This window comes from Hemicordylus capensis, chromosome 1 (assembly GCF_027244095.1).
Source record: "Hemicordylus capensis ecotype Gifberg chromosome 1, rHemCap1.1.pri, whole genome shotgun sequence".
In the NCBI taxonomy this organism is placed as follows: domain Eukaryota; kingdom Metazoa; phylum Chordata; class Lepidosauria; order Squamata; family Cordylidae; genus Hemicordylus; species Hemicordylus capensis.
The window spans coordinates 409319754-409344179 of NC_069657.1; the positions used below are offsets into that span (position 1 = coordinate 409319754).

Genomic DNA, 24426 nt, shown 5'->3' on the forward strand with positions numbered 1-24426 from the left:
GGATCCAAACCTCTCCCTGGTATCCCAGGTAGAGGTGGTGACCAGAGGTGCTTTTTTCCGGCTTCGGCTGATATGCCAGCTATGTTTGTTTCCTGAGATGAACGACCTCAAAACCGTAGTACATATGCTGGTAACCTCTAGGCTGGATTACTATAATGTGCTCTATGTGGGGCTGCCTTTGTATGTAGTCCAGAAACTGCAGGTGGTCCAGAATGCAGCAGCCAGGTTGGTCTCTGGGTCATCTAGGAGAGACCATATGACTCCTGTGTTGAAAGAACTACACTGGCTGCCGATAAGTTTCTAGACAGAATACAAGGTGCTAGTTATTTTCTATAAAGCCCTAAACAGCTTAGCCCCTGGGTATTTAAGAGAATGTCATCTTCGCTGTGAGCCCCACTACCTGTTAAGATCATCTGGAGAGGTTGATCTGCGGGTGCCGCCAACACGCCTGGTGGCTACTCGGGAACAGGTCTTCTCCATTGCATCCCCTAGACTTTGGAATGCGCTCCCCAGAGATGAGCCTCCCCATCTCTGACAACTTTTAAAAGGTACTGAAGGCGCATTTATTCACCCTGACTTTTAATGAGATCTATGGTTTTAAGAAGAAGAAGAAATCCCCCCCCCTTTTTTTTAAAATACTGGGTTTTAATGTTTTAAATTTTTTAATGTTTTAAATGATTTTAATTGTTAAGTGATTAGATGTTTTAAACTATTTTAATTGTAAATCGCCCAGAGACGTGAGTTTTGGGCGGTATAGAAATGTAATAAATTAATAAATAAATTACAGTGACTTAAGAGGGCTTCTAACTGGAGACCACATAGCCTAGTTGTCTGACTTTTCCTAACAATATTCCAATCAAATGACCATGCCCCTTTGATCTGAGCTGCAATTTGGACAATTCAAATTGGAGAATGGAGCAGAGCAGGTGGCAATACCTCACTACTTGCTACAAGAATGGACCTGGGGTGGGTACAAATTCCTATAGTCTAATTATGAGTGCGGACACAGGAACTCACTATAGTCAGGTAGACGGCTGTAGAGAAGGTCTAACTCCTTGAGGCAAAATTACTGTTTTTACACATTTATATACAGCCTGAAACCTGAGCATCTGGGCGGTGACTGCAGTTCAAGCCTGGGAGGCAGGTAACTGATATGAACCACTGGTTTATATCCAGGAGGATTGACTATCAACCCCTGACAGGCTAGAGGTGGATACAAACATTAAGACAGGGTCATGGAATATTACAGGGTAGCGAAATAAGGTTGTAGATTCAGATTTTATTAGCCATCTCCAGTCCTATGATATAGTCTTCTTGCAGGAAACCTGGCTGTGAGAAGAAAATGTGTTGTTTGTGCAGGGTTATAAGGTTTGGAAGCAACCAGCAAGGAAATCCTCCAAGATGGGACAAGGTGGTGTGTGTGTGGGGGGGAAGGGTAACATTCCTCCTTTCTACCTCTATAGATATAAATGGATTGTTGCTGAGTGATTGGTCAGACAGCTTCTTTTGAGTGCTCTTAGTGCAAGTTAGTGGTGTTGGTTTCTTGGTTTGTGTACTTTCCTCCAGGTTTATGGAGCACCTTCAGAGAAATTTGGAGTAGGCTAGAGGATTTGATCGAAGGTCTAGAATCTTATTATTATTATTATTACATTTATATCCCGCTCTTCCTCCAAGGAGCCCAGAGCGGCATACTACATACTTAAGTTTCTCTTTCACAACAACCCTGTGAAGGTTAGGCTGAGAGAGAAGTGACTGGCCCAGAGTCACCCAGGTAATTTCATGGCTGAATGGGGATTTGAACTTGGGTCTCCCTGATCCTAGTCCAGCACTCTAACCACTACACCACGCTGTCTGGATAATTCTATGGATAAATATGGATAATTCTAGATTGTCCACTCCCAGCTACTTAGAGGTGGTGACTTCAATGTAAGAATGGGGAAGGACAACTTAGGCCTTGACCTGGAAGGTGATGTTAACTTTCAGGATAATGATGATGTTAACTTCCAGGAGTTTTCCAGGATAAAAGGTATTAATAAAGAGGGGAAAGCTTTAGACTATTATATTTAAGCACCATCTGGTTTGCCTCAATGGAAGTTATCCAGATCTTTTTTCTAGTTATTTGACAGCAAAGGGGGTAAGTGTAGTAGATTATATGCTAGGCTCACCATCCTTAGTATCCTTGGTCCACTCCTTTTCTCTGGTTGATAGAGCAAAAAGTGATCATCTTCCATTACAACCAACACTCAATGTTAGTAAACTACAACCTGGGCTAGTATTAGAAGTGAAAATGGAGGGAGTTTTTTAAAGGTGTGACAGGTGTTGTAAGTCGTCTCTCCAAATGGGAGCGGAAATAAGATCACTGCTAGGCAGTCCGAGGTTGCAAGAACTGAGACTGCAGGCAATTGAGGGCTCATGTAAAGTGCAAGATGTATATGAGGATATAATTTGTTTGCTGAGACCTCTTTTAGTGTCTCCAGTACAACAAAGGAAAACTGGTCCTGTTACCATAATTGGTTTGACCAGAAAAGTACAAGAAAAAGCAGTTATCAAAATCAATTAGGAGGACCAAGATTAGTGGTACACCTACATGCTGGCAGTGAAAGGAAGTAATAAGCTACTAAAATTCCATGAATGTGGTGACAACTGATATAATATGATATAAAACAAATCCTGGATTTTGGAGGTGTTAGGGTAGGTTCCAAACAGTGGTCATCTAGCATTGTGGTACCAACTGATAAGAAAGGGGATCCTTCAGACCCTAAGAACTACAGACCCATCTGTCTCCTCGATGTGACCTATAAATTGTATGCTGGTTATTTTCTCCATAAATTACAAATATGCGAGGAAGAAAACTATTATCCATGAGGAGCAAGCAGGCTTTAGGAAAGGCAGTGTACCATTGACCAGATATATGTCTTATGTCATTTAATCTCAAAATATACTCAGGGTCCAAATAAGAATAAGAGGGGGGGGAGTGTTTGTGTGTGTTTACACAGAGTCTTTATTGATTTTTCTGTGGCATTTGATCTTCTGCGGCATGGACAAGGTTCAGCTGTGGCTTAAATTAGCTACAACCAACATTGATAAAAGACTTCTATGGCTCTTTCAGGGGCTATCAAGGGACGATACCATGCGAGTTAGAATTGGGCTTCAAGGTACTTTGACAGAACCAATTCAAATTACTAGAGGAGTAAAACAGAGCTATATATTGGCCCCCTTCCTTTTTAATATATATGTAAATAGCACAGTTACAAGTATGACATCCCCTTCTTCCTTCGCACCCTCAGAACCCAAAAGGTGGCCTTGTTGTATGCAGATGACTTAGTTTTGATTTCTCAAAATAGACTAGGCTTAATGAGAATGTTGGCTAAGTTTGGGAGTTTCTGTAAAGAGGAAAAACTATCAATAAATTACTTCAAATCTAAGGTAATGGTCTTTGGAAAAAGAAAACAACACTTCAAATGGCGACTTGATAGGCACATTCTGGAGCAGGTGTCATTCTTTGGGGATAAATATTGACGTTAATATTAATTAGAAACATCAGAGGCCACTTTGCTAGCAGGTGCCAAAACTAATGCACAGCTGCAACACTTCTAGATGAATACAGAACCCCATTAATGAATCCCATTCTGAAGAGGTTTCTAAAGCCATCTCTCAATTGTTATATGGAGCAGAAATTTGAGGAGAGAAAGAAAAAGGAAGAGTTATAGATTACTGAAAACAAATATTTAAGAAAAATACTAGGACTTCCTCCTGGTACTCCAGCGGCCCACTTTAGGGCACAGACCCTCCATTGCTGCCAGAACTGATTTATCTTTCCTTCGCTATTGGCACAGATTAAATGAAATGGGAGATACACGCCTCACAAAGATGTGTTGTCTCTTGTATACAGAACCACGGAAGAAATTTCTGGCAACCATCCTTCAACAGTTCACTGATAGTCTTATGAAGCGGTTGAGGAATTATTGTGCAATGATTATCCATATGTAACATATTCTGTCGCTTTATTTGCAATGACAACTAGGAAGTTACGAGGCTGTTTTATTTGAAGTAATCAGGAAGGTTGATTTTATAAGATTTTATGACTTGTCACCTCTTTTAAGGCAACTGTTTTAGTTGTATTATTTGCTATTACTCTATTTTGTTTATATGTAATGGCCTATGGCTCAGCACAATAAATTTTGATTGATAGATACTTTTGTTGATCCTGGCTTGATTTAAAAATAAGCCCAAACTTATATAGATTGGCTTGCATATTGTAAGTACATTTTGTATTTTTAAGTTATTCAACTTGAGTCTAAAAGGTAATAAGGCAGGTTAGAAATATAAACAGGTTGGGGGTGACCCTTAGGTTGCACTTTTAAGCTCATTAATTTGAAAATAGGTTCTACTAAGAAACATCCCTCAGAAAAGCAAGGTCAAGGCCAAGCTGTTAGCAAGAAATACTAGGTCAGAACTTGACCATTCCCAGGAGCCACCTCATCATGGCACCTGAGCCAGGCAATTGATAGACATGACCAGAAGAAGCAAGCAAGCAAAGTTGGGGACAGGTTGCTCCCTCCTCCTGGTCACATCTGTCCATTATCTGCCTGAGCCAGATGGACAGGACCAGGAAGAGGAACGCACAATCAAGGTGAGGAGCCCACACACACCCCTCAATGGAACAGAGAATCCATCCTCCTTTGGAGCAGAAGGCACTGCTAGGGGCAAGCAGTGAATCCTACCCCTGTGTGCGCATGTATACACACAGGGCAATCTGGCTTCTTAATTTTTGGGCTGGCCCATAGATCCAAAGAAAATCTGTTGAGGCTTGTACTAGGCTGTTGCACATCTGCGAGAGAGAGAGAGACACACACACACAGAGAGAGACTGACTCTGTCTTACATTTATCTCAGCCTCTGAAGTTTCCACCATAAAAGGATGTATAGTTGTATCTTCTTCAGAGTCAGGTTTCTGTCCTTTGCCCCACCATCCTTCTCCCATTGGTAATGTTTCCTCCTTTTTCTTGGTCATATAGAGATAGATGATCGCCCCCAAGACCACAGCAGACAGTATTTCAAGCAACATGATGACTGCAAAACACAACAAAAAACACCAGAATCAGAGTATTAAAAGAACGCTTTAGCTAGAGACAACATTGGCTTTTCCAGAAAGGAACACAAGGCAAAAGCATCAAAAAAGCTTAGCTAACATTAAATATGCATACAGACAACAACATTGCTGGGGTGGTATACAAATATGGTGGAAAGGGCCTGAGAATCTAAACTACTATATTTTATTTCATTCATTCAGATTTATATACTACACTTCCAAAGGTGGCTCAGAGTGGTTTATATTAAAATAAAAATTACATAAAATCAAAAACCCATTAAAAGTAGATTAAAATTATAACTAAAACTAGATAACATTAAAACTAGATATTGTTAAAAGCCAGGCTAAAAGATGGGTCCTTAAGGCTCTCCTGAAGGTCTTCAAGGAAGATAATCCTCTTATATCTACGGGGAGCACGTTCCACAATCTAGGAGCAACAGAGAAGGCCCAATCCCAGGTCACCACCAGATGAACTGGTGGCACCCGAAGACGGACCCCTCATGATGATTTCAGTGAGCAGTGGGGATCTTGTAAAGACGGGCGCTCTCTCAGGTAACCCAGTCCTAAGACATTCAGGGCTTTAAAGGTAATAACCAGCCCTTTGTACTTTGCCCTGAAACATACTGGCAGCCAGTGCAACTGTTAAAGTACAGCCATAAAGAGCCCCTGGTGGCGCAGTGGTAAAACCGCCGCCCTGTAACCAGAAGGTTACAAGTTCGATCCTGACCAGGGGCTCAAGGTTGACTCAGCCTTCCATCCTTCCGAGGTCGGTAAAATGAATACCCAGAATGTTGGGGGCAATATGCTAAATCATTGTAAACCGCTTAGAGAGCTTCCAGCTATAGAGCGGTATATAAATGTAAGTGCTATTGCTATTGCTATTGCTATAATGTGTTCTCTCCAGGCTACCCCAAAGACCAATATGGCTGCCACATTTAAAAATAACTGAAGTTTCCAAGCTACATACAAAGGCAGCCCTACATAGAGAGCATTGCAGTAGTCCAACCTGGAGATTATCAGCTGGTGCATTCTCCTCAAGAAACGGGCAGAATTGTTGAATCAGTTGCAGCTGGTAAAAAGTGCTCCTGGCCACAGCCTCAACCTGAGGCACCAGGGTGGGACCCAGGCCCAAGAGCACTCCCAGACTATGAACCTGTTCTTTCTGGGTGAGTGTAACCTCATCCAGAACAGGAGGTTCTATCCCATTTTACAGGAGGTTCTATCCCAGATTACGACCCCCAACAATGAGCACCTCCGTCTTGCTTGGATTCAGCTTCAGTTTATTATCCCTTATCCAGTCCATTACTACCCGTAGGCAGGCATTTAAGGGGCTAACACCATTTCCTGATGTTGATGACAAGGAGAAATAGATTTGGGTATCATCAGCATATTGGTAACATCCAGCAATAAATCCCCCGATTACCTCACCCAGCAGTTTCATGTAGATGTTAAAAAGCATTGGCAACATAATGGAGCCCTGTGGGACTAGATAAAATAGCTCCAGTTTTGAAAAGCAACTGTCACCAAGCATCACCATCTGCAATCTACCTGAGACATAGTCATGGAACCACTGTAAAATGGTGCCTCCTATCCCCAAATCCCTCAGGTGATCCAGAAGGATACCATAGTTGATGAAAGCCACTGAGAGATCCAAAACTAGCAGCAGAATCACACTTCCCCTGTCAATTCCCTGGTGAAGGTCATCTATCAGGCTGACCAAGGCCATTTCATCCCCATAGCCCGCTCTAAAGCCAATTTGAAATAGGTCTAGTTTAGCTCCAAGACCACTTGGAGCTAATCAGCCACCACCCTTTCAATTATCTTACCCAACCATGGGAAGTTAAGAGACTGGCCTATAATTATCCATCATCGGGGGTCCAAAGTGTGCTTCTTAAGAAGGGGTCTGACCACCACCTCCTACAGACTAGATGGCATCCTGCCCTCCCTCAGTGAGGTATTAATATCATTAACCAGACAAGCTCCAACAACCTCCCTGCAAGACAAAATCAGCCATGTTGGGCAACATGGCTGACTATATAGAGTCATAAACCACACACACACCACTAAGGAGACAGGAAGACATGCACCCATGGCCCCCTCTTCTGCTACAGACTGTTTTGGCTATCAAGAATTGATCTTGGGGCCTTCTGTATGCAAAGAGCGTGCTCTGCCACTAAGCTATGTTCCTGTCCCTCCAAACCATCATAAAGAGACTGTGGTAAACGTGCTCATTTTAGGAGATGCTAAGCTTGCGAAAGTGGAATCATCTAGACAAACTATAGGATTAAATGGGGACTATATGAAAAAGAACTGAAACAGTTATCCAAGTATAGTCTAGCATAGGGGCGGCCAACTTTTAGGGGTGGTGCCACAGGTCAAATCCAAAGCAAGAGAAACAGGTAGGTAGGAGGACAAGTGTCCCCCCAACCCGAAACTTCATTAAAATATTCACAGAGGCACCATTTAACTACTGCAAGGCCTATTTACTGTAAAGGAGAGGGGCTAAATTTGAACCAAAAGTGCACATAACCCCCCTGCTTGAGACACCTTTTAAAGTGTCAATTCTCCCCCTGCTAAATAAGGTGTTAGCAGCACCAAAAATTCTTGTCACTTCCAGATGACTTTCAGTGGACACCCTTACAAATCAGAAATGATCACTTGTAAAATTTTGAAAGGTTGCCAAGATGACAAAATAATAATAATCTTTTGTTAGCTATTACAGGAAAACCTCTGTATTCACAGGGGTTCCGTTCCCTGCCACTACCATGGATAAGGAAACTGAATCCCAAGTAATTATGGCAATGGCACTGCGGGGGTTAGGTTCCTGTAAGCCTGAAAATGACAGACAAAATACACAAAAAAATGGGACGGGCACAAAATAAAGTACCCTACCATAGCCCACGGGCCTCCAGCAATGTCCCACAAAAGGGCCCAAATCCTTCATTCCCCCGCCCGTGAAAAATCATTTTCCGAGCTGCTTTTTTTTGGTCAAAATGAGTCACAAAATGGCAGGCAGAAATGACCTTGGAGGTCATTTCCACCCACCCCCAACCAGTGTTCCCTCTAACAGGGATTCCCAGATATTGTTGACTACAACTCCCATAATCCGCAAACAAAAGCAACCCATGGGTTGCTTTTGCAACCTGCAAAAGCAGGTTAATTTAAAAATTAACCCCTTTTGGGCCCATTTTTTTCATATATGCCAAAGTCAGGTGTCAATTACCTGACCGCGGATACGCGAAAGCAGGGGTGTCGGGTCCACAAATGCCAAGGTTTGCCTGTATAGCAGTCACTATAATACTGATGAAAACAAAGACAGATGCAGTAATTTGTTTCATTCATATTAATAGTGCTTCACACAATTGCTTTCACTCCTATTGATTCAAGAAGTGTTAGTTTTTATCATGTTAGTTCTTGAACTAACTGAACAGAACTTCAGAATACTGAAGCTTTAAGTAGCATGATGGGCAAAGTGTGTAGAACCAGCACTGGATGAAACAGTAGGAGTGTGTTTACCTATTGGGTTTTAAGCAGAAAGTCCTTCTGGATACCCACAACTGATGCAAGGATGCCAAACCTCCCATCAGCAACAGGTCCCAAAGCTCTCCCTAGATCACAAGACCAGTCAGACACTGTCACAGTCTTGCTAGGAATTCAGTTCTTTCATCATGAACGATTAACTACCCACCTCACAGAGCTGTCATAAAGCAAGTCTAGGAAAAACAAAACAATTCCACTATACTTTTCTTCTTACATCGGTCAATTTATTCACATTTTCAAAAAATATGAATATGCAGCTATTGATATTTATGTCTTCCCAAGGCCTCCTGGTAAGATCTGGTTGGCAGTTTGCCTTCTGAGATTAGAGCTTCAAGGGAAACTCACAAGTGTATACATTTTTGCTGGGGCTCAGTGCCAAGTCTTGGAAATAACTGCTCATTCATCTTTTCACAGTGTGTCTGTAGTCTGGAAAATTAAAAAAAGAGGTTCAGAACAGAATCCTCTTTATAGATTTAGTTTAAATACTGTCATGACTCCTGCCACCAAGCAGCAGTGCCCTGAGGAGTGGGGGCAGGCGAACTAGCAGAGCCAGCCCTAGACCCAGTTCCAGCCCTTGGCCCTGACACTAGGCTTAGTGTCCTGAAGCCACAATCCCTAGAAATGAACCAGCACTCACTGAGCCAAAGCAACCCCAATGAACTGCCTCTTTACTCCACACCCACCTACGCCTGTCCACCAGCACTGGCAATGAGCCACAAGGGACTTGATGGAGTGGAAGAGTGCTAGATTCAGGCCAGAGGGCTGCCCCTTTAAATCTCTCTGCTTTCCAGGGAGGGAGGAGAAATCTGAAAGAGGTAGCCTAGAAGTATTCAAGATCCCATTCCTCCTTTGACCTTGCTCTTGGGTAGCATGCAGAGTAAATGTTTTTACACAAGCAAAAGCAGAGGAGAAGATATCCTTCCCTCTGTAGTCTCTTGAACCCCCCAAAAAATGTTTTTGCTCCCGAGGGTTCCTCAGCTCTCAGGAAAACATTTTCAGAGGGCACAGGCAACTGCAGAAGCCAGGAGCAGGGGGATTACAAAACAAAAACAAAACCTCTTCCCCACCCCCTCTGGTAGTGTGAGCAGAAGCATTCTGTTCGCACTGGATGCTACCCTACGGTTGCTGTTACCTTTTTCTGAGCCTTTTGTTCGCACTGGAGATTTTTAGCTGAATGATCCTAAAAGCACTGGACACAGTACATTAACACTAGCAACAGATGTGATGCCCCAGGACTAGTAATTTCACTTTGCTGCTTTGGCAAGTATATTTGCACAACTCATCCTTGCAATTGTCATGTACTTATAATGAGTAATAATTCATTCTTGGCAAGAAGTTCATGAGACTTAAAGGCTCAAGCCACATTGCAATACATAGATACATGTGGGTTCCCAGGCTACAAAGCTGAGCATTAATCTGGAACACTGGTATGAATATTCATTTTGCCAGCAAAAACTAATTAAAATTGCATTTGGGGGAGAATGAACACCATTATTAATGCCCACCCTATTTTCAACACACGACAATCAGTTTTGAAATAAATAAACCAGATTTATAGTTTGACATCAACACTAGAGAAATATAAATAATCCAATATTCACTTGGGCCTCCCTTCTATTTTCACTTGTTTATGAGTGGACAAAAGAGTAAAGAACTGAGAAGACTATTCCCATTCTCCATCCCCGTCAGGAATACAGAACACCAAAGATATATAGTTTCCCTATATGAAATATGGTTGGGTTAAACCTAATTAAAATGGACAGTATTTAAGTGATGTTATATAGGAACCAAATGGATGAATGATAAGGAAAATTGTCACAGTGGGGGGGAACAAGCCAACACAATTGCTCATGCAAAGAAAAATTACCCATGGTGCAAAATCAACCAAAATCAGTGCCAGTTTGCAGTGAGGTAAATAGAATTTCAATGGACTAGAACTGGTTTGGACAAGTAGAGTGTGAAGCAATCCTTGCAGAGATTGTGTAGTGATCAGCCACCCCTTTCCCTAAAGGGTTAACAGGGAGTGAACCCTTGTCTTGACTGACCCGCTGGTGAACTCCAAGGCAGCCAATCAGTACACCAGGTGGGTAGGACCAAGAGAGCGGTTGCAGGGAATTCTGGGAACAAGGACAGTTCTTTGTTAGAAGAGAGAAGGACATGTGCCCATGGAGGATGGATGCAGTAAAATGACTGCAAATCCTTGAAAGATAGGAGGGTAGGAAACTTGAATTCTCCTCTGTAGTTTGGCGATTTCAAGGAAAGGAAGCCTGAGCTTTGTGAGGTTTCATCTAGGGAAGAGTTTGTTTAGTCAGACTTTGCATTAGAATTTGTTTCTTTGTTGTGTGTTTTGTATATCCCTGATACTGTTCTAGTATTGATTACCTGCAATGTAATTAAAATAAGAAACACTAGCCTATGCCCGTTCTACCCAGGGTGTTGCAAAAGACTCTATAAACATTTAAACCTGCATTAAGACAAACTATTTTTGTAATCTTATTAAGATGCTTAATTGTATCTAAGAAAGCTAGAAGCCTCAGGTGGAAGCAGTCTGTAGTAAATGAATAAAACTGGGGTTTTTATGGGGGGGGTGTACAAGACTTTTAGAGTGGGTGTTTAACTCAGAAAAGGGGGGTGAAGAGAGTTTATTCTGGAGCAAGCATGTCCTCAGATGGTCAGCAACTACCAGGTTTTCGCATCCCGTGTAGGTATACATTTGGACAGTGGGTTTTAAAAAAAAAAATTGCCCAATACCTGGTGACCGAGGGACCTTGGATTAAAGCACCCAAACCCACTGGGCTGGTTCTCTGCAAGTTTTCGGGTGCTTGGTGGCAGTCTTTTGAACCGATATTACAGAAAAGTTTTAGGAGAAGCCTAGTCTTGCAGCTCAACAGGGATAATTCAGCATTTCTTCTCCTCATGTGAGCTTGCTCTGAGACAAAGGCTTTAATCCATTACAGATTGCAAGGATCAGAAATTCTCACAAATGAAACAGCAGATCCCATCAATCCAAACCCCTCTCCAGGAAGATTCTACATGTTACAAAAAAATACACAAAGCCAACACAACATGCACTGAAATAATCTCTCTATATTTTGACTTCAACATACACAATATTGTACAAACCCCATTATATATTAAAGATGCACAGGAAGCTGTGTGGAGCAGAGTAGGAGCAGGTAAAGACCTGCTGTCCTCACTTTTAAAGGAGCTGCTCACTGCCCTGCCCCCTGGCACCACACTCCACCTGTGATCCTGTGACGTGATCTACCCAACTGACCAGGAAGCACTATGTAGTACATGGGTAAGACAACAAAATGACCTATGTACACACTTCTGCAATTATTATGAAGAAATCTGAACCACCAGTAGCCAAACATTTTAATACCTGAGAACACAAACTATCTGATTTGTCAGTTACTGCAATAGAGCTGCCATCGGATACAGCAAAACTGGAAGCAAGAGAGAACTTTGGTATCCATGCACTCAGAACACTAGCCTCAGAGGCCTCTTCCTCACCTGACATCTCAGCAGCAGCCAGTCCTAGATTGATCAACACTACATCACGGACATTCTATAACGGTTACTGCAGCTACTGTACCTTGCCAATAACATCAGAGCAACTGAGGAATGCAGAAGCTGAAATGTCTTGCCCACTATATGTTGAGGGGTGTGAGGAGAAACATTAAAATCCTCATTCAGCAGAGTATGCTCTGGTGGTAAAGAAGTTTAGCCTAAGAGATTATCTGAAGACACTAGATTGAGTTCAAAACCCAAAGATTAATTAAGAAACTGAACAGCACATACTGAGAGAGACAGACATTGGATAACATACCCAAACAGGCACTAGTCTTCAACAACTGAACAATTCTGATTCTTTACTGACCAAGACAGACCCGGGCGCTTTCCAGATTAGACCCTGCAATGGGGTCATGTCATATCTCGGAAGTGTGTTTCCACACTTCCTGTGTTGTGACACCATAGTCCCTACGCGGACAGCAGGTTGTTGTCCACATTCCCCATGCCTTGTTTTGAATTTAATCACTGCAATATAGAGCTAGGACGTCGTATATCCGGCGTAAGAAAGTTGCTGTTTTTTCGGGTGGTTAGTTTATGCGAGACTGCTCCCCCTGTTGTTGACGTTTCAAATCTGACTTGCCTGAATGGAGGCATTTTGCTGCTGTTGAGCAGCTAGTCTGGGAAGTGCCCTACTGTATGTACATCTCATCATGACACTAGTGACCAGAAGAGTTTACTGTGGTGTTAAGAGCAATGCTTTAGAATTCTCACTTCTAACATTACATTTCTGTTTAATCAACTATAGAATACATAAATATAAAAAGCCAAAATTTATGGGATTTCTGTTGCTTAACTTTGACAAAATCATGCCCTTACTCTCATGTCAAAGACGTTCTGAAAAATATGATAATTAGATCAGAAGAGAACCTATCATATGGAAATGACAGCAAGGAAAACAAATGAAAAACATCACTTTCTGTTGCCATGATGGAATGCTAGAAGAATGTGCCAAAGAGAATAGGCAACAGAAATGATTTGGTGCGGCTGGCAACACTACTTTCATGTGCTGGGAATTCAAGGAAGCATTTCTAAATATTTATTCATATCCATAACAGAACAATCCATTCAGAAGTGGAAGCTAGAAAGTGAAGGGGAGAACCCTTCCACATTTAGATGTTTATTTTTCAGTCTTGGATATTTTATACCAGAAGAATGAGTGCTCTATCCATATGTCTATCAGAGCTGTATATGATAGCCATGAAAACAAACCATTAGATATGATTGATCCAGCAAGAAAAAACAGGAAGCCAGTGCAGACCTGAAGAAAATCTAAGAAAAAAATATAGGTGGGCTTCCACCAAGAGACCAAACTCGCACCAAGGCCTGAGACCCAAAGAGCTACTTTAGGCTCAGGTTTACCCAGTGTGTTGAGGTTTTTTCTTTGACATCCCTCCCATGCCATATCAAACTGCTTTTGAATGCCTCCTCCCTTTCAAAAGGCTGGAGACATTTATTTATTTTATTCGATTTCTATACCGCCCTTCCAAAAATGGCTCAGGGTGGTTTACAAAGAGAAATAACAAACAAATAAGATGGATCCCTGTCCCCAAAGGGCTCACATTCTAAAAAGAAGCATAAGATAGACACCAGCAGCAGTCACTGGAAGTACTGTGCTGGGGGTGGATAGGGCCAGTTACTCTCCCCCTGCTCAATAAAGAGAATCACCATGTGAAAAGGTGCCTCTTTGCCCAGTTAGCATTGAAGGTGGAAAAGGGCAGGAACAACTGTATGAGAAACACAAGACAGGAGCATGAAAACTAGTTGTGTTGGTCGGATATTTAAAGGCAACACGCCAGGAGGCTGTTCACTGAACTAAAAGTGCATGTCTGGAACAGGGAAATATAGCAGCAGCATTCATTCTCGCTTTTCTAAATCCAAGTTCCACTGAATATTTTGTACAACAAAGTATGAACAAACAAGAAGAAAAGAAAATCCAGGGTAGTTTGAGAAATAACATCTTTCCAAAATTCAAAATGCCCATTTGTGGTATGTTGAGTAGTCAGATGATTATCAGCAGATACCAATGTCCAATAAAAGAGTCTGTGTGAGAAGTTCCAGAAGCGACTCTGAACTATTGTGTTGCTTTGTTGTCCATCAGTGCAACTGGAATTGCAGCTGGGGTTAGTTTTGTATGCAAAAAAGTTCACCATTAGAATGCCTAAGAGTAAGAATGACCCACAAATGCACACAGTTGTGTATCCACTTGAGTAACCAGTCTGGGTGGGTCTCCTGACTGAAGAAAGAAGTTCAGAGCAGTGACTCAGGCAGACTCCTTCAAGGGCAGGTAATTCTACTGTGCTTCTGCACTGCTTGCAGTGATTGAATGTGCCAGTCAAAGCCAGAAAAGAGATGAAACATTTCTTTGGAGGTTGGTTGAAATAAGGGAAGAGAAGCGATGCAGCTCGTAGCCTTCCTTGTGGCTGAGTACTTTAGTTTCACAGGAGCTTCAGAGAAGTTTGGTAGCTCAGTGGTAATGCACATGCTTTGCATACAGAAGGTAGCCAAGAAGGCTACTGGATCCTATAGGATTCCAAGAGGCCTTGGAGGGTTTTAGAATTGGTTCTGCCAGTGGTTCTGTTGATGCTCTGGTGGAGACCTGGAATACGGAGCTAATCAGGGCAGTAGATATTTATGGCCGCTAAGTGTCCTCTCCGTTTCGCTTTGAAACTGACTCCGCTGTTCAAAACTGAACAGCAACGGGAGCTGAAGCGGCAAGGGAGAAGTGAGCATAAGTGGAGGAAGACACAACTTGAATCAGATAAGACATAATACAAAACCCATTTGAAGGCCTATTCTGTGTCAATACATACAGTACAGCGAAGAAGCAATTCTATTCTGCATGCATTGCGTCCGCAAGTTTGTGTCCACCAGAGTTGTTCAGAGTTGTGAGGGGATTGACTCAGGTTCCCTCCTCTCTGAACTTAGATTTGGATTTCTCATCATCCCATTGTGATGCTTTTAGCAACTTTTTTGCAGATTAAAATCTCTCACATACGAGCCGACTTGGACTCCACAGTTATGGCAAGGTCAGTTGTAGAGGTGTCCAGTAACTCCTTTGGTTTAATTAGAATGGATCAGTTTCACTTTGTGACTCCTGAGGATGTGGACAGGCTCCTTCGAGTCATATCGGTTGATATGTCGGCTGTGTCCGTTCCTTGAAGATAATGATCTCAGAACTGTGGTGCACTCTCTGGTAACCTCTAGGCTTGACTACTGCAATGCGCTCTACGTGGGGCTGCCTTAGTATGGGGCTCGGAAACTTCAGTTTGTCCAAAATGCAGTGGCTAGATTGGTCTCTGGGGTTTCTCAGAGAGACCATATTATGCTGGTTTTAAAGCAATTGCATTGGCTACCAATAGGTTTCCAGGCGAAATACACAGTGCTGGTGATTACCTTTAAAGCCCTAAATGGCACAGGACCAAGTTACCTGGGAGAGCGCCACCTTCTGTATGATCCCCACTGCACATGAAGCTCCATCTCCAGATGCTGCCAGCTCGCCTGGCAGCGACTTGGGAGCAGGCCTTCTCTGTAGTCGCTCCTGGGCTCTAGAATGCGCTTCCTAAAGCTGTTCGTGATACATTAAATAAATAAATAATAAATAAATTTAACCCCCCAGAATCTCCAAGCAGGGCTGTGAGGGATCCCAGCCTGAAACCTGGAGAGCTGCTGCCAGTCAGTGCCCTGTAGGCAATACTGACCTTGATAGACTAATTATCTTATACAGGTCTCATTGTATATTTATCTCACATGGCACACTAGCCACTCTCTTATAGAAAACAAGTGTGTCCTGGCACAGTGTTTAGGAATTCATGATCTACAATCAGATCCTTCGTTACAGACTGGTTTCTAGCAGGGGTTCCTGGGAAGAGACGAGCAAGGATAGGCCATGTCACAATTCAAAGAACCAAACAATTTGTCCAAAGCTTCTACAAATTTTCATATGTCTAGGAAGCAAAATAAGCAGTCGTCAAAAAAGCCAAGTCAGAGTGATGAAACAAGGAGAGGCCTCGTTAATTCACTCTTCAGCAAACCACAGAATAGAAAATTAACTACTTTAAGCAGTCATGTTGGTTCTCATGATTTATGCTGCCTTAATTAAAATTATCATTTCAGAGGGAATTATTAGAAATTATTCAGCATAAGTATTTAAAGGAAAGGAGAGTGGGAATTATCTTCAGTATTAACTAACAGTGGATGAAAACTATTGGAGAGAGAATATCAGTAAATGAGTTCTATTTTTATTTTCTAGGACATTGAATTCTTGAATGTGATCCACAATTTATCTTAGTCTGTAACAAGAAATCTTCCTCTGAAGCAGGAATTCCCACCCTTGAGTCCCCAGATACTGTTGGACTACAACTCCCACCACCTCCAGCCACAATGAAGGCCAATATGACTGGGAATGATGGGAGTTGTAGTCCAACAGTATCTGGAGACTAAAGTTGTGAACTCCTGCTCCAGGGGAAGATGCCCTGTTCCATGGTCAGATCCCAGACTCTGATCTGAAACCACCTTAGAGAAAAATCGTACCGATAGGCTCATAACAATCAGATATTAATTAGGGATGTGTGCAAATTTATTTTTTTTTAATCGATTTGTGCCCAAAACAAATCACCCCTGATTTGATTTGTATTTGCTTTGATTCAATTCGGATTCAGAAAACTTAACAAGGTCCTAGGGGAACCAAATTTGGGTGGTGCGTAGGTCCCCATGGGTGCCACCTACCACCCATATTTCAAGGCAGCGGGACACTTGGTATTCCTATTTCCGTCATAGGAAACAATGGGGATTTGAAGTTGCCATATACTAACCCTAAAACGGATCCCAAGCATTCCTTTTTCTTTTTTTTTTAAAGGCTAAGCTCTAACCCTTGTAGAAGTGGAGTTATGGAGAAAATGTACAGTCATTTTTCAAGTGTTTGGATTCTTTGGTGTATAATAACTTTTACTCATAATGAATCCCTATGAGGATTCATTGCACACCTTCATTTCTTCTGTTCATTTTGACTGTCACTCGACAGTGCCAACTATCTACTGCCATGTGCCAACTACACCCCACCACACACACCTGCAAGGCAGTGGAATACTCATTTTAATTTTTAGGAATATCAAAATGTTTAGATTCTTTGATGTCTAATAACTTTTCCTCATAATGAATCCCTATGAGGAAACTACACCCTCCCCCACCCCCACACACACTGGGGTACTCAGTTTATTTTTTAGGTATTTTTAAAAGTGTTTAGATTATTTGGTGTCTGCATTACACACCTTCATTTCTTCTGTTCATTTTGACCCCACTGCTTTGCAGGTGGGGGTGGGGAATTAGTGGCATCCAATGTTCCAACTACCCCGCAACCCACAAGTCACTGGATACTCAGTTTATATTTTAGGAATTTTTGAGGTGTTCAGACACTTTGGTGTGTAATGAATCCTCATAGGGATTCATTATGAGGAAAGGTCATTAGACACCAAAGAATCCAAACACTTTAAAAATAGTGGCCACACAATTTTGCTCCATAACTCCACTTCTACAAAGGCTAGAGCTTAGCTTTTTTAAAAAAATGAAGCTGGGAATCTGGGGTAATTAATAGAAGGGATCCAAATCTTAAATCGATTCTAATCAAATCAGGCGTGATTCAATTTGTACCCGAATCTAGCCAATGGATCACAGGGGTGATTTGTTTTGTCTCCAAATCACCTAAATCAGCTAGATTCAGATACAAATTGATTTGTACCCGAATCCATTTGCACATCCCTAATATTAATCACACAACAGCAGCATGATTTTTCCCACCACAACTTAATTATACATTTCTTGGCTTTTGACGCTAGTGTGATTTATAGCACTTACAATATTTACTGTAAGTCGATTGTCTTGACTGCTACACCTGATCATCCTGTTTATTAACTATCTCTAGGGTCTGGGGCAGTGTTCCCTCTAACAGGGATTCCCAAACAACAGTGCACTCCTACAAGGAACAACAGATCACATCAAATCCCCAGACAGCAGTTATGCACTCAGGGTGCTTCAAGCCTCTCCAAACTCAGTCTGATTCCAGATGCAGGCTGCTATGTCTCTTTACTCACACACCAACCCCTACCCTTAGCTGGAGAGGAGAATACAGGTGAAACTCGGAAAATTAGAATATCGTGCAAAAGTCCATTAATTTCAGTAATCCAAATTAAAAGGTGAAACTGATATATGAGACAGACGCATTACATGCAAAGCGAGATAAGTCAAGCCTTAATTTGTTATAATTGTGATGATCATGGCGTACAGCTCATGAAAACCCCAAATCCACAATCTCAGAAAATTAGAATATTACATGGAACCAAGAAGACAAGGATTGAAGAATAGAACAATATCGGACCTCTGAAAAGTATAAGCATGCATATGTATTCAGTACTTGGTTTGGGCCCCTTTTGCAGCAATTACTGCCTCAATGCGGCGTGGCATGGATGCTATCAGCCTGTGGCACTGATGAGGTGTTATGGAAGACCAGGATGCTTCATTAGCGGCCTTCAGCAATTCTGCATTGTTTGGTCTCATGTCTCTCATCCTTCTCTTGGCAATGCCCCATAGATTCTCTATGGGGTCAGGTCAGGCGAGTTTGCTGGCCAATCAAGCACAGTACACTGTATACTTTTCAGAGGTCCGATATTGTTCTATTCTTCAATCCTTGTCTTCTTGGTTCCATGTAATATTCTAATTTTCTGAGATTGTGGATTTGGGGTTTTCATGAGCTGTACGCCATGATCATCACAATTATAACAAATTAAGGCTTGACTTATCTCGCTTTGCATGTAATGCGTCTGTCTCATATATCAGTTTCACCTTTTAATTTGCATTACTGAAATTAATGGACTTTTGCACGATATTCTAATTTTCCAAGTTTCACCTGTAAGGAGAATCACCTGACAAAGACCAATGGCTTCCCCGGGCGGTATATTCCAGAGCCACTTCCATGTATCTCCCAATAATTAACTCTCATTAAGAGCTATGAATCTAACCAAGTTAGTTAGTTAACTGCTAACTGAGCAAAAGAGGCACATTTTTAAAGTCGCAAGTCTCTTTATTGAGCAGGGGGAGAGCGACTGGCCCTACACATCCGCAGCACAGCATCCCTCCAGTGGCTGTTGCCGATTTCTCTCTTATGTTTCTTTTTTAAGATTATGAGCCCTTTGGGGACAGGGAGACATTTTATTTATTTCTATATATGTAAACCACTTTGAGAACTGTTGTTGAAAAGTGGTATATAAATATTTGTTGTATTCGTATGAACTACACTTTGTCCGCCATAAGAAAATGTTATCATTCCTTTGTCAGATGCCAGACTGGCCACTTTAAGCAGGAATACACAACTTCAACCCTGCAGCTGTTGCTGGACTACAACTCCCATCCTCCCCAGCTATAGTTGCCACTGTACTAATGGACTTTCATTATACCTTGATTACTCCATTTGCTATCTCTAGGGCCTGGAGCCAAGAACTGGATTACAGTACAAAGTACTATCCTGGCTAGAAGAAACTAACTATATACAGAATACTTTTTTGTTTTGTTTTTTAAAACAACATAAGGATGATCATAGTATGGTACAAACGCAGGGTCAGAAGGAGTAATGAGCAGAAGTGCAATCATTGGTTGTTGCTTCAGAACAGACTTGGAAGCAACTGAACTACCTTTGAGAACAGTGTATGTTAAGATTTCCTTTAATGAAACATACAACCTTTATGACCCAGACACTCCATGTGTATTATGGGCAGAGAAGTAAAACAGCATACAGATATACACATACAGACCTAGACACACATGCAGTTATCTGCACATTGTGTTCAGTGTACATATAGTAGCACACCCATCTGTACCCTGCATTTTAAGGGCCAGAATCCAGACTCAACTTTAAAATGAACTCATGTGCAGTCATTCAAACAAAAAATATCTACATGTAGACAGACGCCTGTATGCACATATAATGTAATGTCTGAACAGGGCTAATTAGAACAGGTAGCCTGCCTGCCTCTCTGCTATGAGGTTTGTTTTTGTCAGTGTCAATTGTGCCTAATAATAATCTTTGTTAGCTGCCCCATAACAAATCATTCTCTGGGCAGCTATTAGCTGCAGGTGAGTCACACAGATTGTGGGAGGGGACTTCTAGTGTTAGTACATTTGCTTGTAGAATTTTATTTGATTTTGTAGTTTGTAAGCTATTAGAAACTTGCAAAGAAGGGGAATTTTCCATCACTCGCTCCCAGCCTTGAAGTTTTTTACCGCCTTGCAAAAAGTCTTGGGCGGCTCGTGACTTGCTAAAACCAGTCATGAGAACTAGTTTGGCATGTCAAGCATAATCATGTCTAGCTGATTTAGGAAATTATAAGAAACCACGTACAGATAAGAACGCCTACGCCGTGCTATGGGACACATAACTGGACAAGAGGAGGAGACAAAGGAGTTTGGTTAGCTGTCAGCAACCTGTGGCAAAATTGACCCAAAGCTCCACCACCATCAACTTGTAAACATCACACCTTTGTCCACCTGGACTACAGGATCTAGGAGTGGATACCTGTGGACTAGGGTAACAAAGGGAACAGGTTTGTTTCCTTTGAAGTAAATTGGATTAGATAGGCCAGAATTGCAAGAGATAATTGTTGAATATAATGAGTTGAAACATGCATATGAGATCACATTGAGAGCATCAAGAGCATGTATTGCTAGTTATACCATAGTTCTTTTTTTAAAATGCAAAAGGTATATTAATATACTAGATTTGATTTTGTGTGTGTGTGTGCTTTGCTTTAGCTTGCTCAGTGATTATTTGTATTTGTTGTATGGTCAAGAAAAAGGGAAGAGCCCAGGAACCGATAGGCTTGACAGCCTCATTACGTTTCTCCCCAGCTCCGCCCCCACCAACGGGTGGATCGGCCCATATGCTTACATCACAGCCATTTGGCATGAGGCCATCCTCTCAAGAGAGGAGGCATATGATATGAACAGGTGGGTGGACCCTTTTTTAGAACCAGGGTCTGCTCCAAGGCCCCAAAAAGCCAAAAGGCTAGATTGAGGCCTGCGTCTGAATTGTCATTTTGTCTGACTGCAAAGCACACAGTTCAATCAGTGTTTCCCCTTTAATTTGGCCTAATAATTTCTATGACAGTTAACTCATACCACTAATAAATGCAAGGCATCTTTGACTCTTAGCAAAAAAAGTATTTCTTTCTAACCCTTCTACTAAATGCTGAATAGTTTAAAACAGTTTCATTTCTTTTGGAGCAAGCGGCTGAAGGCCTTTTGCTATCTCCTGATTGTTTCCAAACAATCCTAGAAGCTGTGTTGGCAGAGAGGAAAAGGCTAAAGTGTAGTTTCCAAGGAGGGAGGGAGGAGACCGACAAGAGGAATGTCCATTAAAGCAGTTTAGGAAGAGGGGAGGAGGATGGACCAGAAGGAGGAGATGGGGAGACAGACGCCGTTTCCTGCTACCTGGCAAATAATGGCTGCAGCAGGGGCTTCACTTGGGCTCGGATAGGTAAGAGATAGATCCAAGGGCAGAGAGGAAAAGAGGGAGTGGGGGAAGATGCGAGTCAGAAGTGGCTGGTTCATGGAGGCATGGCTCTGGGCAATTATTACCAGTTTCCAGGTACACAGGAACGAGATCTCCACTGGCATCTCTGGTGGGAGGGTGACTGGCTCTGGAGATACAGGGAGGGGCTACATGGTGCCTCTTCTATGAAGAAGCCCATGCCTACCCTTCCCTTTTGCCAACTCTTCAAAGCCAAAATAATCACCTCATCTACTCAGAGTGTCTCCTCTTTGATAAACAAATTCCGACACGGCTCTCCGAATTCCTCTCTCCCTTCAGGGAGGAGCCAAACACGAGCTCTGGTCTTTGTCTGATGAATCTCAAGATAGAGACATGTCCAGATGGCCCTGGCTGGTAGCCATTTGTTGATGTTCTTCAGCCCAGGGAAATATGTTAGAAGGACAGAGAATGTTACATAAGCAAGGTGGTGGTGGTGGGTGTCTCAGTGTTATAACCCCTGCTAACTTGGCAAAGAGGCACCTTTTAATGTGGCGATTCTCTTTATTGAGCAGGGGGAGAGTAACTGGCCCTATCCACCCCCAGCACAGTACCTCCAGTGACTAAGTTTATTTTTTGATTGTGAACCCTTTGGGGACAAGGATCCATCTTATTTATTATTTCTCTGTATAAACCGCCCTGAGTCATTTTTGGAAGTGCGGTATAATAATATATGAATATGACATCCCCCATAGCACAGCACGGGCATTCTTATCTATACGTGGTTTCTTATAATTTCCTAATTATAAGGTGGTAAACAACTTCAAGGCTGGGAGTGAGTGATGGAAAATTCCCCTTCTTTCCCAGACTCTCAAGAATAAGCATTTCTGTTCATTGGCTTGGCTAAGAGATAAAAATCAAAGTCAGGCTTCAGCTTCCTGCCAAAATGGCAATTCAGACACAGGCCTCAATCTAGCCTTTTGTCTTTTGGGAGTCTAAGAGCAGGCCCTGGTTCTAAAAAGGGGTCCATCCACCTGTTCATATCAGGGCCACATTCCTGAGGTGGCTCAGTTTGGAAGCAGCTCTTGAGAAGACAAGGCTCAGACCAGGAGAACTTTGCAACCCAGAGATTTGTAAACAGGACTTTGCTAACAGACATCAAAGGAGTTTTGTATGGCATTTATTTTATTCATTCATTCATACACCACCCTTCCAGAAGGTGGCTCAGGGCAGTTTACATTAAAATAAAAATTAAAAGCAGATAAAAATTACAATTAAAACTCGATAACATTGAAACTAAATATCACTAAAAGCCAGGCTAAAGAGGTGGGTCTTTACAGCTCTCCTGAAGGCCACCAATGAAGACAATCCCCTTATATCCACGGGAAGCGTGTTCCACAACAGTGAAGGTCCTATCCCAGGTTGCCACCAGATGGACTGGTGACACTTGAAGAGGGACCCCAATGAGTGGTGGGGATCTTGTAAAGTAAGATGTTCCCTCAGGTAACCTGGGCCTAAACTATTCAGGGCTTAAAAAGGTAATAACCCGCACTTTGTACTTTGCCTGGAAACATTGGCAGTCATTGCAACTGTTTTGGAAAAGGCATAATGTGGTCTCTCCGGAACACCCCAGAGAGCACTCGGGCTGCCACATTTTGAACTAACTGAATTTTCTGAACTACTTACAAAAGGCAGCCCTACATAGTGTGCATAGTATTCCAACCTGGAGATTACCAGAGGGTGCACCACAGTTTTCAGTTCATTCTCCTCAAGAAATGGGTAGAGTTGTCAAATCAGTCGCAACTAGTAAAAAGCACTCCTGGCCACAGCCTCAACCTGAGGCACCAAAGTGAGAACCAGGCCCAAGAGTACTCCCAAGCTACAAACCTGTTCTTTCTGGGAAAGTGTAACCTTGTCCAGAACAGGAAGTTCTATCGCATCTTGCAGATTACAATTGCCAATAATGAGCACCTCCATCTTCCTTGGATTCAGCATTAGCTTATTATCCCTCATCCAGCCCATTACTGCCTGTAGCATTTAAGGGGCCAATGCCATTTCCTGATGTTGATGACAAGAAGAAATAGATTTGGGTGTCATCAGCATACTGATAACATCCAGCAGCAAATCCCCTGATGACCTCACCCAGTGGTTTCATGTAGATGTTAAAAAGCATTGGTGACAGAATGGAGTCCTGGAGGACTCACTCCATATAATAGCTCCTGCTTTGAAGAGCAACTGTCACCAAGCACCACCATCTGAAATCCACCTGAGACATAGGATTGGAAGCACTATAAAACAGTGCCTCCTACCCCACAAATCCCTCAGGCGATCCACAAGGATACCACAGTCAATGGTATCAAAAGCTGCTGAGAGATTCAAAAGAACTAGCAGAGTCACATAAAACCAAAAAGGTTGCAGGGCAGCTTCTAAAATGATGCCTGGGAGACTGCCGACAGGAACTGGGTGGTATCTAGAATGACAAACAAAATTCTCAAGGGTTCAAACTTTTCAGTTAAACCAGAAGGAGACACAGTAGAACCAGGAGTAGAGCCAACAGAAAAACATGACAGCTGGTCAAAAAGGTCAAATGACAGTAAGGGAGATAGCACACACCAATTCCAGATAAGAGATTCTGTGTATAGGTGCCAGAAGCTACTGAAAAAACAAACACACACACACACAGTGGGCATACTGGAAACCTGGTAGAA

At 42.3% G+C, this 24426-nt stretch overlaps 1 protein-coding gene across 4 annotated transcripts in view; it reads right to left on the reverse strand.

Moving 5' to 3' along the window:
* Window positions 1-24426, reverse strand: part of EPHX1 (epoxide hydrolase 1) — a 67592-nt gene that overhangs the window by 36315 nt on the left and 6851 nt on the right. For 3 of the 4 annotated variants that reach the window (XM_053307762.1, XM_053307756.1, XM_053307763.1), the window contains one exon: window positions 4885-5072. In XM_053307762.1, coding sequence (XP_053163737.1) covers window positions 4885-5067 — 183 coding nt within the window. In that variant the 5' untranslated portion in view covers window positions 5068-5072. Of the gene's footprint in view, window positions 1-4884; window positions 5073-8976; window positions 9000-24426 lie in introns of those variants that run through there. The other variant, XM_053307745.1, reaches the window with a different exon arrangement.